This window comes from Callorhinchus milii, unplaced genomic scaffold (genome assembly GCF_018977255.1).
Source record: "Callorhinchus milii isolate IMCB2004 unplaced genomic scaffold, IMCB_Cmil_1.0 Scaffold1, whole genome shotgun sequence".
NCBI classification, from domain to species: domain Eukaryota; kingdom Metazoa; phylum Chordata; class Chondrichthyes; order Chimaeriformes; family Callorhinchidae; genus Callorhinchus; species Callorhinchus milii.
This window is the reverse complement of record NW_024704742.1, coordinates 117377427-117396684: the sequence shown is the minus strand read 5'-3', so window position 1 is coordinate 117396684 and position 19258 is coordinate 117377427. Positions and strand designations below refer to the sequence as shown.

At 42.9% G+C, this 19258-nt stretch overlaps 1 protein-coding gene across 1 annotated transcript in view; it reads right to left on the bottom strand.

Moving 5' to 3' along the window:
- iqgap2 (IQ motif containing GTPase activating protein 2) overlaps positions 1 to 19258 on the bottom strand; it is a 191218-nt gene that overhangs the window by 14730 nt on the left and 157230 nt on the right. The window contains exons 31-33 of the mRNA XM_042334747.1: positions 18973 to 19105; positions 11710 to 11812; positions 7187 to 7328 (exon numbers count right to left, since the gene is read on the bottom strand). Coding sequence (XP_042190681.1) covers positions 7187 to 7328; positions 11710 to 11812; positions 18973 to 19105 — 378 coding nt within the window. The remainder of the gene's footprint in view (positions 1 to 7186; positions 7329 to 11709; positions 11813 to 18972; positions 19106 to 19258) is intronic.

The window sequence follows — 19258 nt, the reverse complement described above, 5'->3', positions numbered from 1 at the left end:
GGGCTTGAATTCACAATCTTGTGTTCCAGAGGTAAGAGTGTTACCAGTTGAAAAAGAGTGACACAGAACAGTAGTTTAAGGAACAGATAGTAAGAGAGAACACAATGTATAGCTATGCTGTGCCGGATACAGTTCCATGTTTACTCAGCCTTCTGTGTGGAGATTTGCATCTCTCAAGCAGACTCAAAGAGAGGTTACCCCCATTATACTGGAATGCCTAAGATCTTTTATTGAGTTGATGTTTTATAAAACACCAATGCAGACTACAAGTACGGTGCAGTTAAACAAATACACAAGCAATTCTGTAACATTCCATTGCCCTGAAAATATCAGGTGTGAGTGGCTTTATATGTACCACCAGCCTTGTGATCAACTTAACTTCTCAAACCCCTGAATAGGCTCTTAAGTCTCACTGGGAGCATGCTGCAGGATTACTCATTCAGTAATAAATCCACATTCATGCCTCTGGTATTCACATCTGCCTTGGGTAGCTTTTACCCTTCAATACTCTCACCACTTCAAAGACTGCTATAAATTACAATGCAAGAAAGAAAAAGATTTGAACTGCAATTAATCCAACTTAGTTAAAACTAGAAGGCACGAGCAGTGCCTGTTCTCTAATACATATAAAACACTTGAGGAGACTGTAAAAAAAACATTTTAAAAGGTGTCAGAATATTGTAAACATACAATACTCTACAAATAACTAGAAAGAAAAATTGGCATTTTATAGCATCTTTTCACATCAAAACGTATCAAAAGGTTTTAGAAAGAAATGATTGCAAAGCACTGTGATTTTGTTGGGAGGTAAATGTGGCAGCCATTTGTGCCAGTAAGGTAGCCACAAATGATCAATTAATCTAGAGATTTGTTGGCCAGGTCACTTGAAGAATCTCCCTTCTCTTTTCGAATTCTGTCCTGGGCTCTCTAATGTCCACCTGAACATGCAGACAGCAAAGGATCTTGGTTTAACATCCCATATGAAACACTCCCCATCAGTGCACTGGGTTGTCATCTTAGATTTTGAGCTCAAGTCCCAACACGGGTCTTGAACCCCACGATGTCCTATTTAGAGACGACGGCACGTCCAACTGAATAAGTTATGAGTAAAAGTCTAAATTGTTTGTTACTATTTCCTTCGCCCTCTCAGACAATTCCGTCCCCCTCTGAACTCAACTCCTTATTTCATCCAGAATAATTATTTCGCAACAGAGGAGCACCATTCTCAGAATAATAAAATCAAAGTCACTAACTGGGGTTCAGCTTCTTATATGTCTGGTATTTAACATCTGGATTTTGGTCTGCCAGGTTAGCAGGACCAGGAGTTTTTCATTACATCATTCATCATTCAAAAATAGATTGTTAGCAAGCATGGAAATGTAATAAAGTGACTAAGTTCTCTGACCACATAAGATTTAGGAACAGAAATGTCACTGAAGAAAATAAAGAAGAAAATGAAAAATGAAGAACAAAAAGCCATGACTTCATTACTAGGGTTCAGCTTCTTATATGTCTGGTATTTAACATCAGGATTTTGAGCAGTGATATTAGTAAATGAAGTAGTTTAACTATATACTAAAGATGCACAATTCCCTCAGAATAAAGTTAATGTTTGTTTTCAATCTTGGCTCTATCTATTCATCAAGTTTTTTTCCGCAGATAAGGATCTGAAGTTAAAACTAGATGATTATGGCGATAATTATTCTGGGGCTGAAATCAAAGATATGTAGTTTCTGGAAACAATTAACCTTTTTGGACAGTCACTGAAACAATTACAGTGCGGTCTGCTGCCATAGCGGTCTGTCTGCTGTGTTTCCATGGCAGTGACCTCTCTCCTTCCCCTCTGTATGTCTGTCTCTCTTCCTCCTCTGTGTCTCTCTCCCCCCTCCATCCCTCCCTCTCTTGGGGCCCCTCAGTTTCTCTCTCTTTCTCGCTCCCCCCTCCCCATCCCCCCACATCTCTCTCTCTTTGTCTCTCTCCTCTCCTTAGTCTGTTTCTCTTCCCTCCTCTGTCTGTCTCTCTCCCCGTCGCGCTCTCTCTCCAGTAGCTCCCTCTCCTCTCTCTCCCACTCTATCTCACGTCTCAATCGCACATATACAGCTTAAACTGAACTGCACAGCCAAATGACTTTGAAATCAAAGTGTTTATTCATTCACCATACAGAGTGCCACAGATCAGTTTATTTGCCTGGTCACTCTCGGGGTGTGGGGGATTAGCCTCCTACTTGTTAAGAAAACTATTCTGAATTTTGACCTGAGTTTCACATCTGTGTCGTGATCCCATCAATCACATCACAGATGTGAAACTCAGGTCAAAACACAGTCTTCTTCCAAATGGCTGGAAAATACGTTTAACCCTTTACTGGACGATGAAACTTACTCCCACCTCCAGAAATGGATGGTGGCAGCTGAAACAGAGAAACAAGGTGAGGAAAGGTTTAAACATTTTAAAGAAATAAAAAGGAAAGGCAATAATTGAAATAAGGGAAACTGACATTACAAAATGAAAAATGGTATCAGATAGAACAGAGAAGGGAGAATAGATAGAAAAATAAACAGGGCACATATAGTTATTTTAACAATGTAATATAAAATTGTGTTTGTGGCATTTTTAGGATTCATGATCAAGAATAGTATTCCTGACCTATGAACAGAATTATAGTATGTTTGTCTTGGTATGATCTGAAATCTGGAAACTGGTTAGACCAGGGACATAGGAGTTTCTCTGGAAGTACTACTATTCAAAGTACATTAGTTCTTACATTTACACAAAAATATTATTAAACAGGATGTATTTTCACTTAGCATAATTAAATTGTGGACAGTTTACAATGTCATTTTAAGGATAACCTTCACTGACAAATAAATGAGTTCCCATATCTTTCTGAGATTAAAGAGGATGTTGGGTGACTGGAAATGGTTAAATTAGAAATTATATTTGTTACTTTCTAAGAGGCAACATTAATAGTTAGGGAGCATACTGTGTTTAGAAGAAGTACATATTGTTCTCAATTTATCGTATCTTTTGAAGACTGGTAACATCAGAGCTGCTTCCATTTCCCAGTAAATTTCACCAAGAAGAGAATCTATCTGATCAACACTTCCACTCAAAGAACAATTTGTACTTCCTCTTTATCTCAAAGGCTGAGTGAACTGGAAACCCAAATATACTTTGCAACTAACCCACTTCACAGAATGCTTATCAGCCTGGCTCGCTTGGGAACCTCAGAGTCTAAAGTCTGTGGGGTCAAATCCCACATCAGGACTTTGAACTCACAGTGTAGGCTGACACTCCAGTGCAGTGCTGGGCTGTGCTGCTTTGTTAGGTGGTGGCGTCTTCCAGATTCAGAACGTTAAATTGAGGTCCCGTCCACCTACTTAAGTGGATGTTAAAGATACCATAGTACTACTTGAAAAGGGAAGAGCATTCCTCCCAGTGTCCTGAGCAACAATCCCCCCAAATCATATTGGTAACTTACTAAATGGCTATTTGTAGGGCACTGCTGTGAGAGGTAGAAAGTTAAAATTTAAAAAATCCTTGCATTGGGTATAGCGCCTTTCAACAATAATACTACACAAATGCATCTTGTTGTTAAGAACATCATGCATTAATGTAACTGTGTGCAAATTGGCTGTGCGTTGCCTACAAGTACAGTCGCTACACTTTATAGTGTATCCCATGAAGCGCTTTGAGACATCCTCCTGACGTTAATCCTCTTTATTTCTCCAATCTCCTATGCTAGTCCTCCGCCCACCTCACTCAGCTAACTCGATCTTGCAGTTGACTTCTGTTGTCTCCACACCACCTTCGGCCAGCAAGCCTTCAGTTCCTATGCTCATAACATCTGGAAACTCACTTCTACCACTCCACCTCTCTTCCTACCCTCTCTTCCTGTCTTTAAGACCCGTCTCGAATCCTACCTCTTTGAACTCACCTATAGCCATCTCCCTCTCCCCCTTGCTTGGTGTCTAATCCTATCCCTGTGAAGTGCCTTGAGACATTACCATACATTGAAAGGCACTGCCTAATAATATATGCATTTGATATATATAGCGCCTCATCACGTTGTTAAGATGTCTCACAGCGCTTCACAGAATATACTGTAGTCTATATTTGGGATGCTAACCTGCGTGAGGGGTGCTATGTAAATGTAAGTTTTTGTTGTTACTGTAACTTGAATTGACTGCATTTTGTGGGCAGAACGTGGCAGCTAATTGCTCACAGCAGAGTCCCACAAACAGTCATATATACACCAATGCTTGTTGTTGTTGAAAGGCACTATACCAAATGTAAGTTTTTTTTTACTTTAACTTTCTCACTAATATGGTTGGGACTCACAAAGTCCACGAAAAGACATAAAAGGGCACATTTACAGTGTGAGAAATTGTTGATGAATGCATTCTTTAAAAACTCTCTTAGGAAAAACATGTTTTGAGACTGACGAAAATATTTCTCCATTAGAGGACAAATAAAGTCTGAAAAGATTCCATAAACAATTTCTGCGGTTGTAAAACTGGTTCAAAAACTAATCTCTATATCAAGTGTTTATCAGTCCCTATATCTGGACCAATAGAAAAGTGAAAGCTCTCCCGCCAATGGTGGGGCGGGTGGGTGGGGGGACGTGGAGCCAGTGGAGTTGGACGAGAGCGGGGGAGATAGGGTCATGAGTTTGGTGCGGGAGAGGACACAGGCTGCAGAGTTCTGGATTAGCATCTGGTTGTTGTTCTATGTATGAGTCTGCACAATGAGCGCTGGCAGCCTGTTTGGACCACAAAGGAAATCACAGCTGGCTAGACCTTGCCCTTATCTGACATCTGGATACTCAGAGTTTCTTTTACAACAAAATTATCTTTGTAAAGTGCCTTTCACGTCCCAAGGCGCTGAGCAGTCAGGGATCAGGACCTGAGGTGGGGGGGCAGGGTTGGGGTGAGGGTGGGCAGAGGGGGTAGGAGGGTGACTGAAGGCATGGTCAAAAAGAATGGTTTTGAGTCGTGCCTTGAAGGAGACAAGAGAGGGTTGTAAATATAAATGCGTGTATGAGGGTTTTGGCGGTCTGAGGGGTGAGGCAGTGGTGGAGTCGGGCAATGTTGTGGAGGTGGGAGGAAGGCAGAGCGGGTCATGGCACAGATATGGGGAGAAAGGACAGTTGAGGGTCGATCAAGACGCCCAGGTTCCTAACTGGCCTGGGAAGGTGGAGTGTGCAACCGTGAATGCTGATGCTGCCAGTGCCTGAGGTGCGGAGGTGCTGGCACGAGCCAATCAGCGTTCGGCAGCTTTTGGAGTGAGGTATTGTCGGGGACAGGCAATGTGGAAGAAAGCAGTGCTGGTCAAGGACTGGACAAAAACATGACATTGTTACCATCAGCAAATCCACACATCCCCTGTCCTAGGACACACTGTATGCACCTTGTGGTTTTATTATATTAAAAAGTGTCATATATTAAAACTTTAGTAAGGTGTGGATTGGATTTAATGCGGAAGCTGAACTTGTGTTTGTGAAAAAAAAATGTTCTTTTGTAGTCTCGGTGGAAAAAGTGGAAACTGAAGGGATATTTATTCTGAAATCTGCAAAATGTGTACAGCAATGTCAAAACATTGGTAATACCTGTTCTAATTTGACGATGCTGCATAGAGCAAATACAGCAGAATGCTGCATGTCCGAACACAGACTATTTACATTTGATTTTGAAGTTGAGTTGGACTGCGTTGTGGAGAATTTAAGTTGAAACCACGTGCACGAGATGTCCAGAATCACAATTTTAATTGTATAGCACGAGGTTGGTGCAGTATCTGCGTAAATACAGATTAGGGAGAGAGAGGGAGAGAGAGAGAGAGAGAGAGAGAGCACATGCACACACACACACGCACAATTAATTAGAGACTGATAGATGCACAAACACAAAGAAACATTGAGAGGGCTAGAGAGACACGACTAAGGGCGCACAAACAGAGGGGTCCATTTTTCATATTGGTTTCATACCCGGAATGGGGCTGGTTTCAATTTATGTGCATATTGATGCCTCTATTGTACTACAGTTTGTGTAACTTTTAACTCGTTTTGTATGTTATGCATTAATTATAACTAAGACGTAAACAGCTTGTTCTTCAGTAAATATTAAAGATCCTGTCTCGCTATTCAAAAGAAGGAGTTTCTTCCAGTGTCCTGGCCAACGATTCTCCAGATGAATTGCTCTGGTTCAACTCTGTGATCTGAGGGCTAGCAATTCTTCTGCTTCGACTGGGCCTTTGGTCACCCTTCTTCCCCTACCCTCCCTGCCCTCCACCAGCTCAGGTGCAGATCCCTGACTGTCCGACGCCTTGGGACGACGTGAAAGGCACTATACTAATGTAATTTGTTGTTGTTGCTTGCAGTAATTTGCTTCTGGATCTACATATCACATTCACTGCCCTCCAAACAGATGGATATGGTGACATGGGCCAACATTTAGCCTTCAGTAACTTAGTTTTATTTACACAGATATTACAGAGCTCATGGAAAAATATTAACCATTCTTAATGTGTTGATGTACCTCTGCAATATACTGGAGAGTAAGAAAGTAAGTTCTATCCAATCAATGACACAGCATGTTAAATAAGAGTTCTCCTGCTGAGTACAATTGCTCATTCATTTTATGGTTGTTTGTGGGTCTTTGTTGCCTGGTTAATAGCTGTTCCTTTAGCCTACAAAAAGCAATCACTACACTAGGCAGTCATTTCTGTGAAGGGCTCAGAGACTCTTTGATATGTTAAGGTGATATAACAATGCAGCTCACCCAGTCAGAAAGTGTTGCTTTCATCAACCTGGACCTAACATCTCTGGGATTAGGTGAGCAGGCTGCACCCTTCTGGGAGAGACTAGACCAGACAAACAGAACAACAACTTGCCTTTATATAGTGCCCTTCACGCAGGGCAGCGTCTCTGAGCCCTTAACAGTGGCAGAGACTGACGGCGAACTGTGGTGAGAGAGGAGGTGACTCTAAACACGGTCAAAGAGAAAGGACTTTAGTCGTGATCTAAAAGAGGGGAAGGAGGAGGCAAGCAGGAGGGTTTGGAGAGAGTTCCAAAGCTTTGGAAGCCCTACACATTTGGAACGATCAGTATTTTGGAGACTCTTAAGCGTGGTGATGGGTTTCCACTGTTTTGAATACTTAATTGACCCCAAAACAAATCTTGGATAAAACTTACTTTATCATCAAACTTTTCATATTTCGGTCATCTCCTTCCCGCAATTCAAACTTGCTCATAAGTGTAAGTGAGACCTCCGTCTTGGCAAGCTGAGAGAGTACATTTTCCTTGTTGGGATCATTCGAGACAACTGCTCCCTCTCCTGAAGAGAAAGAAGATGAACATTATTACTGACAGTAGAAGTTGTCTACACCCCCAAGTTCAGACATTCAAGACACTTAAAAAAGATTTGTAATATATAGACGCACCAACAATCTCTGTTGTCTAGTCTCAACATCTTGACTACATTTAAATTATAACATCTGCTGTATAACTTTTTCCCCCATTTCTAAAGTGGGCACAAAGGCAGTTTATTTAAGGATGGAACATTATTTGTCATTCATTTTAGTGGTTAATGTCAAATTCTCAAATTGTCATGAGAACAATTTTAAAAGACATTCAATATTCCTCCAGTTTTCTCCATATCCCTGAAGATGCTGACTCATGTCAAAGACTAACAGTTTCTCAGACACCAGCTGCCTCCAAGTATCTCACCCCAGCTTTCTTGACCAGAGTAACTGATTTGATCTTCTCACCATTTATTGGCCCAGTGCCCATTTCTGTGTCAAATTCACGTATATGATTCGAGTTGATGTTTTGGATTGTGTGGTGGGGCTTTGGAATCCTTTTTCACCAATTCAGTTTAGAAAGCAAGTCTTACTTTACAAGGACGGGGTGAAAGCCCCTATTTAAAGCAGCCTGGGAGGAGACACATCCCTCCATCTTGGCATGGGTAAAACAAAAATCAGCATCTGAAAGTATGTCAGAGGGCATGTGGCATAATTTCGGACAGATCCGCACCTTGGCATTTTGTTCGCCTTTCATTTGCCATTAATAATAATCCTTGCATTTGATATAACACCTTATCACGTCTTGAAGACGTCTCAAAGCGCTTCACAGAATATACTGTAAAGTGAATGACTGTACATTTTGTGGGCGAAATCATTGATGTATCTCTTTGATGCATCTCTTTCCATCAACATCGTTAAATTTCCCTTCCCAATATAATTGCCCTATAAAATTATGATGTGTTTACAATTTACCACAAGAGTAATCCGTTACTATGACAAGATCAGATGATATAACTGTTGTACCGTTACAAGCGAGGATGCACACTACTCATCTGAATTGATCAACTACAATATTTTAATATTGTTTCTGTGACTTGCTATGGATGTTTCCATGAAACTAATCCCCTTTGAATCAGCCGGATGGTTCAGTCCTGAAAGTACCGAGAGATCCTATCTTTGCTGCCCACACCCTACTCCCACTGAACCCGCGTACATAACCTACTTGCTAGTTGATAAATGATGTGAGGACCAAACTCCCTTTCAGAAGACAGGGTGATGCTGTCATTAAGTGTCTTACTGGAGTCTGGTACACTTCTGGCATGGTCAGACCGACTGATCCGGAATCTGCAATTTATATCAGAACCTGAAGTCTAATTTGGTTCTGAAACATTGTTATAACACTGCCCCCCAGCTCGGCGTCAGGCTGTAGACTGCAGATGCTTTGTACTAAAATTCACATTCTGGTATAATCATTCATTACACACTTAATCCTCTTGCTTCCACGATTGTGTCATGGTAACAGTTTACTGTTGTGGTAAATTGTAAACACGTTATAAATATTTTAATATGCACAGAGCTGTTTAGGATTAATTATAGATGGGAGCCCCACACGTAGCTTTTTTCTTCTCCCAATGAAAAGATTGCAAGTGAGAACACAGCAGATCCTGTTCAAGGCAAGGACCAATTTTGTGGTTCGCTTACACACTATATTGTGTTCTGTTAGAAGAAGATGTACAAATGTCCTCTTTCACACTTTACGGTTCAAGTTCAAGATTGTTGTTTCACGGAGCCCATGTGAAACCTCTGGTATTTGTTCGTCCCTCAACTCTCCTTTAAACTTTTCATTTGAGCTCTGACCAAGTCTGCTTTCGTCCATCTCCGCAACATTGCCCATCTCTGTCACCACCTCACCTCTAATGCAGCTCAAACCCTCATCCACACATTTGTTGTCCTCCCTCAACTTACCTCTTGAATGCCCTGCTTATCAGCTTCCTCAGCTCCACCCTCCACAAGTTCAAGACCATCCAGAGCTACGCCATCCTTTTCCATACTCAGCTCTGCATGCACATCTACCCCATCCAACCCCACATCCACTGCCTCCCTATCCCTCAGCAGTTGAACTTCATGATTCCTGTCTTTACTTTGAAATGCCTCCATGCCTGATTCCACAGGTCACTCAACAACAGGAACAACTTGCATTTATATAGCGTCCCAGAGAACATGACAGTGGCAGACTCTGACCCCGAGCCAGGGGAAGAGGGAGGGGGGAGGTGACCGTAAGCACGATCAAAAAGGATGGTCTTTAGGCAGTGATTTGAAAGTGGGGAGGGAGGGGACAAGGCGGAGGATTGAGGGAGAGAGAATTCCAGAGTTTCGGGGGTTAGATGGTAGAGTGGACGAACAGGAGGCCGGAGCTGGCCAAGCGATGGTAGTGGGGGGTGGAGTGGGGGTAAGCAAATCAGATAGGGACGGAGGTGCGAGGGCATAAAGAAATTTGAAAACACGTGAGAGGATCTTGAAGTTAATCCATTCAGTAATTGGGAGCCAGTGGAGCCTGGGAAGGACTGGTGTGATGGGGTTACAGAGTTTTGTGTGGATTTGAGTATCCAGGCAGCAGAGTTCTAAATTAATTGAGTTTTGTGTATGGTGGGGCTGGGGAGACCAGTGAGGACGGCATTGGAATAGTCCAGCTGGGAAGTGACAAAGGTGTGGAGGAGGATTTCGGCTGCATCGGATGTGAAATATGGATGGAGGCGAGCAATCTTGTGGAGGTGGAAAAAAGCGGCCCTGGTCAGGGAACGGATGTGGGATAGAAAGGAAAGTTGGGGATCGAACCTGACGCCTCAGTTGCACTCCCTCCGCTTCGCCAACTCTGACCTGCTTCGACCCAACATCAGTGCCAGCTTTTGGTCACTTTGCCCCCACCCTCTAGACCTCTCGTCTGGAAATCATTCTGAAGTCACCATTCCTCCAGATGCAAAATAACTTGATGCTCAATATTCAAAGCCCTAATGGCCTCCAGTATACTGGCTTAAAAGCTGGCTTGGTGCACTTATATTGCTGTACTGTATTATGAAACTGAAGTTAAAAAAATCAAGTTTTAAAATACTTCAGTTCAGCTGAAATACTTCATGTGGCAGATTTGAAAGCTGTAAAGATGTACAGATCTCAATTGAGTATTTCACGAGCCTCAAATGAAAGCGAGCTTTGGGTAAAGAGGCTCATTTGAACTCACCCTTCCAGAATTACAACTTTACAGGCTTCCCCTTATGGCATCAAGTAGATCAACCTAAAACCTGCATTTCCAATTTACTCCTCATCCTCCTTGACCTCTCTGCTGCCTTCAATACCGTTGACCTCTCTATCCTCCAACACCACCTTTCCTCTCACCTCAACCTTCATGGTTCTGTTCTTGAATGGTTCACACCTCCTCCACTTCATCTCCACAAGAGGTTTCTCCTCTAGCTCCCGCACCATCTTGTGCAGCGTTCCTCAAGTCCCAACTGTACCTCTCTGCTTCCACCCTTGACTCCAGGACCAATGCTGTCCTGATAGAATGTCTGTCAAACATCAAGTCCTGGATGAGAGCTAACTTTCTACCGATGAACGTCAACCAGACCGAGGCTCTCCTGATTGGCTCCTGTCAGTGCCTCCATGCCTCACTGACAGCATCACCATCCAAGGACGCACACTCAACCTCACTGAGTCAGTATGGAGCCTTGGGATCTTATTTGACCCTCAACTGTCGTTTCTACCCCACATCTGTACCATGACCCGCTCTGCCTTACCCCACGTTCTCAACATCACCCGACTCCTCCACTGCCTTATCCCTCATGCTGCCGAAACCCTCATCCACCCATTCATCACATCTAGGCTCGACTTCCCCAACTCCCTGCTTGTCAACTCTTCCCTCCACAAGCTGCAGATCATCCAAAACTGCAGCTCATGTCCTCTCCCGCACAAGGCTCCATGACCCCCATCAGGCTCCTCATCCCTCAGAGGATAGAGTTCAAAATCCTCATCCTCGCCTTCAAGACCCTCCACCCCTTGCTGCTCCCTACCCCTGCGTCCTGCTGATCCCAAATCAAGCTGTCTGATCCCTCCACTCAGCAGGCTCTGGCCTGCTCCACGTTCCCCATCGGCTGTCAGGCCTTCAACCTTTCTACCCCTACCCTATGGAACTCCATCCCACATTCCTGTTGCCTTGCTCCCTCCCTTGCCTCCTTCAAGATGCGTCTCAAAACCTTACTCTTCGACCAAGCCTTTGGCCACCCTCCTACCCTGCACTCTCTCCGATCCTGACCCCCAGCTCGGGTCCAAAAAGTCCAAATGCTTGACTGTCCAGTGCCTTGGGAGGTCCTCCCAACGTGAAAGGTGATATACAAATGTAAGTTTGTATTGTATTGTACTCACCAATCAAAGTTTCAACATCAGGTACATCTCCAAGGTCTTTTAGCAGTTCATGGAGTGGGTCTTTCTGATCTGGAGAAATAGCTTGCTGATGCTCCAATAGCAACTGCCACAGAAAGAAAGTAAATTGCATCACAAACAGGTTGCTGGTGTTAAGTGTTAAGAGCTGCTAAACTGGTTCACTTGAATCTGAAGAAAACACTGAACTGAAAGCAACGCACATCCAATGTCCAGTTCATGAGTCATTTCAGTTTTATTTCATAAATGAGCAACTTGTGTATTAGTAGTCTAATAAAGAGAAGATTAAATCGTTAGCAAGAATTATCTTAAATAATAATAATCCTTGCATTTCACATAGCCCCTTATCACGTTCGTTGAGACATCTCAAAGCGCCTCACAAAATATACTGTAAAGTGATATTTTAAATTGGCTGTGTATTTTGTGGGCGAAACAAAGTAATTTACACTAGGAGTAGAAGCCTGTCAGAGCTGAGGAAAATCTACAGCATCACATTGACAAAGATTACTGGGAATTGTTGAACACCCAATGTTATCCTCACAGAACCTCACAGATTTAAATCATTCCCTCTCCTTCAGTCTTAATCTTTTCAAAAGTAAATTTTGTATCTTCCAATATTTTTTCCCAAGTAGTGATCAAATGTGCAAAATCTGTAAGCTTCAATTTTTTAATGTAATTATAGTACTTCACAATCAGTTGCACAGTGTTCAAGGTCACAAAAGAGGTTCAGATGAAAAAAGCCCTTCAGCCCATTTGATCTTGTTCTTCCAGAATACCCACCCTACAATCCACCCATTGAAGCATCAAGCTTTTTTTTAAAAAAACGTGTCCACCATCCTAACCGCAACCACTCTCTCGACAATCTGTTCCAGTCATTAATTACCCTCTGGATAAAGAAATGCTTCCTGGCATCTGTCCTTTGCAAGTCTACATGTGTGTCCTCTTGTTCTGCTGTCTGCACCCAGATATAAAAATTATAGTTTGTACAAAACCTTGGTAATTATTTCCAACATTCTTTGTAATTACTGATCAATTAGGAATTCAAATAATACAACACTTTCACATTAGTGTTCCAACTCAATATTTTTGCACAAATATTTTTGCATTGGTAGCCAATGGATTATAGCAAAGTATTTTTGTGGTTAAAGTAAAATTGTGCTTGAGAAATATTGTGCAAACAGTTTACCACAAAAATCTCCATTTACAAATATTTGGAGATGGTTTACCAAGTAATCCCAAAGTGAACTAAAACTGTTAATGTTTTGTGACACTGATTTATTCATCTGAAGGCAGAATCTAAACATTCTTAAGATTCTCCTACTGTGCAGATTGCAGTCAAAGCTGACATGAATATGGTACGTGTCCTTTCTACATTATATTCTGTTCATACAGTTACTGATGGGATTTCTATTTGCACTGCTGTACAACACACAACAACAAATGACATTTGTATAGCGTCTTCCACGTCAGGAAGATGTCCTAAGGCACTGGACTGTCAAGGATTTGCACCCGAGCTGGGGGTTAGGATCAGGAGGGGTGGAGAGCAGGGAGGGTGGGGGAAGGAGATTCACCGAATGTACAGTCGAAGAAGCTCCACACAGAAAACAACAACGACTACAACTCGTACTTTTACCCAATTTACCCAGTGTCCTTCATGCAGGATATCTTCTCGGAGTGCATGAACTGAAGTATTGCTACAATCTTTAATTTCAAGAAAAACTCAAGGCACCATTAAATGTATACATATGTGGAATTACGCAAGTGGCAAAAACTGTAAAGGTTTTTGCAAAACATTTGATAGATATATGCAGTTCAGATTATCCTCCCTCCCAAGAGGAAAACAAATCCATGTGCAACACAAGTTTAATTTCGTGCACAGAACAACATGTCTTACGTAGAATCCCTCCCTCCAAACATATGAATTATTGCTGGCCTTAACACAAAACTTCAGATACAGTACATAACCATTCTCTTCTCTCTTGTGTATGTTTTCTCTTATAAGTAGTGGACACATTCCTCCTGTTGGTCAATCTCATAGAGATGTGGTCAGACCTTTCTGGCGATTAAGAGGGGAGGCAGGAAACAGAACGGGGAATAGGAAAATAGACTGTTCCTGATCACTATTCACTGGCCCTGCTGAAAACTGGCCAGGTGAACACAAAGTGAGCTCCACTGCAAAGATTAAATCATTTAAAACTCATTTCCTGGGTGCACACCTAAACACTGGGCAAGGTATCAAGAGAAGTGCCAGTAGTTGTGAACCCGTACCCTTACAGTATGAGTCACCCTTTTCAATGAAGGAAAATGAGGACCGACTGGAGTGAGGAATGAAAACAGAGTCCACATTCAACAAGTCTTGCAAATTAAGCAAATATAGAACTTGCAGAGTGGAAATCATCCACAAATTAACAATAGAATGAGGTCACAATGATCCTTTTTTTAAAAATTGTTATTCAAACGGCTTTTCAGGCTGAGTCTAAAAATAGAAATATTGGCAGTACACAGCTGAGCACAGACTCCGTCCCCATAGGAGCCTCGTGCGTCACCACATTCACTGGACAAACACTGGTAACCCAGGCTGTACATGTCTTTGTACAGCCCAGAGCAAATTGCTGAGAGAGGAGCTCAAACAAAGTAAACAGGAACATTTTACCTAAACAAATATGCAAATACATTCTAAAAATAGTCCAAGTGCACACAACAGTCAATGCGAGCAGAGCAATGACCAATAAACAGCTCTAAAGTGAATAACAAATTTATCTGGGCTTCAGGTTTAAAAAATATAATTCATGTGATATTCAGTGAACCAAAATTCTACCCAAGTTTTGGCATATAAAATTATTTCATCTTTAAGTTTAAAATCTTGCAGAACTGTAGAAAATCCAGCTTTAATCTGGAAGCCAGACTTCCTCTTTATGAACTAATAATGATAATAATCCTTGCATTTGATATATAGCGCCTTATCATATATTCGATAAGCTGTCTCTCTTCCTTGCCCTCTCATATTCAGTGATAGCCAAGTGAAATGCTGCAGCTGTTTCATCTCAAAGCGCTTCACAGAAAATACTGTAAAGTGAATTGACTGTATATTTTGTGGGCGAAACGCGGCAGCCAATTGCACACAGCAGTGTCCCACAAACAGTCAAAGTTGAGTGACCAATTTTTTATTTGGAGGATTGTTGGCCAGGATACTGGGAGAAACTCCCTTCTCTTTTCAAATAGGATCTTTTAACAACCACCTGAGCAGGCAAATGAAGATTAATTTGTATGCAGAGGATGCAGAAAGAACAATCCGCCAAATGATGTGGTTTGATTGATGGTGGTTTCTGTGTATTACATGTACATCAGGGACATGCAGAGGGCTCCTGAGATCCAGTACCATGAAGTGCAGAGCTCTAATTGAATACACTTCGGAAACTAAGCACTGTGTTGACCTTCTGACTTTCAGTGAAACTAAATGGAAGGATGAAGTCTTAAAATGATATTTCAAGTAAACAAAAGCAAGATAAAACTAAACCCTCACTTGATGCGTCGCAGCTATCAAGCTACCGGCCCATCTCCAACCTCCCCTTCCTGTCCAAGGTTCTTGAAAGAGTCGTCGCCTCCCAGCTGCGCTCTTTCCTCTCCACCCACTCACTTTTCGAACCCCTCTAGTCGGGTTTCCGTGCTTCCCATAGCATGGAAACCGCCCTGGTCAAGGTCATCAATGACATCTTGACCATCTGCGACCAGGGCTCCCTCTGCCTCCTCGTCCTCTTCAACCTATCGGCCGCATTCGATACTTTATCCTCCTCCACCGCTTGTCCTCCCACCTCAACCTTCAAGACCCTGTCCTTGAGTGGTTCAGGTCCTACCTCTCTCACTGTCTTCATTTTGTCTCTGCAAACGGCTTTTCCTCCAGCCCCCGCACTGTCTCGTGCGGTGTCCTTCAGGGCTCTGTCCTCGGTCCCCTCATCTTCACCCTCGATATGCTCCCCGTTGGTGACATCATCCGCAGACATGGGGTTAACTTCCACATGTATGCGGATGACACCCAACTCTACCTTTCCTCCTCTACCCTCAACTCCACGACCACCGATGTCCTGACAGCTGCCTGTCCGACATCGAGTCCTGGACGAGAGATAACTTTCTTCAGCTCAATGTGCGCAAAACTGAGGCCCTCCTGATTGGCTCACGTCAGCGCCTCCGCACCTCAGGGGCTGACAGCATCAGCATCCAAGGCTGCACTCTCCACCTCTCAAAGCCAGTCAGGAACCTCGGGGTTCTGTTCGACCCTGAGCTGTCCTTTCATCCTCATATCCGCGCCATAACTGGCACCGTCTTCCACCACCTCCGGAACATCGCCAGACTACGGCACTACCTCACCCCTCACGCTGCTGAAACACTGGTCCACGCCTTTATCACCTCAAGGCTGGACTATGGGAACTCTCTCCTCGTCGGCCTTCCCGGCACCTCCCTCCACAAGCTGCAGGTCATTCAGAACTCTGCAGCTCGTGTACTGTCCCGCACCAGGCTTCGGGACCACATCACTCCCACCCTCGCTCGCCTCCACTGGCTCCCCATCCCCCAGAGGATCGAATTCAAGATCCTCATCCTCACCTACAAGGCCATTCACGGCCTTGCTCCCTCCTACCTCTCCGACCTACTATCCCCCCACGTACCCGCCCGTACCCTCCGTTCCTCTGGCTCCGGTCTGCTCCACATCCCCCGCCCCAACCGCCCTACCATCGGTGGCCGGGCCTTCAGCCTCTCAGCCCCGAGGCTCTGGAACTCCATCCCCCAGTGCCTTCGCTTTGCTTCCTCCCTTTCCTCCTTCAAGACCTTTCTCTTCAGCCGTGCCTTCAGCTCCCCTCTCGACTCTCTACTCCCTCCTCGCTCCCTCCCTTCCCTCCCCTCACCCTGACCATTTCCCCCCTGCCCGGGTCCCGACCCAACTGTCCAGCGCCTTGGGACATCCTCCCGACGTGAAAGGCGCTCTATAAATGCAATCTTGTTGTTGTTGTTGTTCATCCAAAACAACAAGCACCAGGAAAATGATCATTAAAACTAGCATTAGTTTACCAGATTTATGTTGAAATACAACAGTGTTTAACTGAAAAGAGAAACTTCGACAAATTATATTTTTATCATTAATCATAAACCTTTTTTGTAAAAACTTAATCAGAACCTATACAAATCACACTGATTAAATAGTTTTAGACACAAAAGTACAGATGATGAGATTTGTTTTCTACTTTTTAGGGCCAGAAAAAAGGCACACAACAGTGCTGTATTTATTCCTACATAACTTCTCATGTGGCATGCCAATCACCATTGCTTTGTAATGATTTGGGCCAGTTGAATCTGACCTGCGCCCGCATAAGGAACAGTCAAACCTGTTTAAGCGAGCATTTCCATTCACCTCATTAACAAAAAATCCTGGAAAACCCCAGTTCTTACACCAACAAACCCTTACTCAGAGGCCACCCTTATATAAAGGCTCAGTCCCTTGAGAGGTTGATGAAGACAGATTACACTGTGCCCGAGGGTCTGATAGAGGAGTGCTGCATTGGCCACATCAAACATCCCTGATGGCGGGCTCAAAATACACTAAATATAAGTTTGAATGAAAGTCTCACCCCTCTTCCCTGGACTAACTTCTCTGTCCTGAACAATTTGTGCCTCTTGGACAAAGTGACCAAAAAGTCGTGAAATCTATCCTATTACCATAAAACATCATCATTTATTTCAAACTTATTAGACACTGTAATGGTATCACAACTTTGTGGTCACCCTGCATATCAGATTGCTTTGTCACACCATCTGCAAAGTATTGAGAGTAGGAAAGCAGGCTGTTCCAGGAAAAGGGAGAAACAAACTCTTGAGCTGATGGCAATTTACATCAGGATCTGCTCCCTGGGGCATTTTCCTTCATATAATGGGAGTAACTGTATTAATTTTACAAGGATCATTGTACTTTTGTGAGGTTGCAAAAGCTTTTCCTTCTCCCTAGTACTACTTGAGCCAGCCTCCAGGTAGTCCAGGGGATTGACATAGAGACCAGTTCATTGTTGTTAACTTTTGCCTCACAGCTAAGCAACTGAGATACTCTGCTCCACTCACTGCCAAACTGCAGGCTTTTTAATAATTACAAAATAATTAAATGCTTCATTACAGCAAATGCTATTGCTGAAGGATCATGAAGAGTTGGATAAAGGATCGAGCACGTCAATGAGTCAAAAGTGAATGACCTCACAATATTCAAATGAAAAAATGTGGGTGGGAGCAACTGCATCCAGCAGCTGCCAGTGCTGCAAACCCTCCCTGATGGTGGGAGAGATAATTTCCTGTATGTTAGCTGTAGAATTGTGGTAGATTTGTAATAATACTTAAATTTGACACAGCGCCTTTCATGTCTCAAAGCACTGCACAGGATTCATTCGAACAATATTTTCCGTTTCTTTCCAACTGAGTATTTTAGTGGGTGAACACAGCAACCAATTTACACATATAAATGTCCCACCAACAGCCTTGAAATGAATGACCAACTCTATTTGGGGGATGTTGGACAGAACATTGGGAGAAACTTCCAACAATGCAGCACATCCCCAACCCTGTTTTATACCATCATTCCCAAGGATCTGACAATTTAAACTCCCTTAAAATAAAAATGTGAGTGCAACCAAAGTTCAGCTGGAAATCATGCATTTGTCCCAAAAAGATCATGTTCAGCCACATTTCCTAATGTCATACTTCATACTATGCTACTGTAATGGCACATACAATACTTGTGCAACACAGTAAAGTCTGAAGCACATTTTCTAATATTCACATAAAAGTAGCCATGTAATTTAGTCATGTAAACTTAATTTGGTCACTCAATCCACGACTGTTAGTGGGACACCGCTGTACGCAATTGGCTGCTGCCTTTTGCCCACAAAATATAGTCAATTCACTTTACAGTATAATCTGTGAAGCGCATTGAGACATCTCAAAGACATGCTAAGGTGGTATATCAAGGAATATTATTATGTAACCAAATGAGTTTAAAGATACATTTCCAATTCCTAATAGGAGGACTCAAAGCAGAGTTACATGGTGGGACCTTTCTTAATTCACAGCAATCTGAAATTCTGTACTCTGTCCAGTGCCTTGGGACGTCCTCCCGACGTGAAAGGCACTATACAAATGTAATCTTGTTGTTGTTCCTGAAACAATATCCAATTGCCGAAAGGAAGCTATCCCAAATCAAAGTGCTTACACACGTACCGAGTGAGTGTTTATGATTTCCTCAATGGAGATGTAAATAACAGGTTTACTTAGTGTCACCATGTCAGAGTATTCATCGATATTAAACTTTTCTTCAGGTTCAGGTACGTCACAGGCTGACTGGAAAAATTTTCTGCAAGAAATGAAGAACATGTTATTGATTGGGAGCCAGAAAATCAGACTGAATAATAAAATAATCCTTGCACCTTGTCACTTCATTGAGATAAAGTGTCTAAATGAGTAGCTATAGGAATCAGGCACTTATGGTTTTCCAATTTGCAATTAA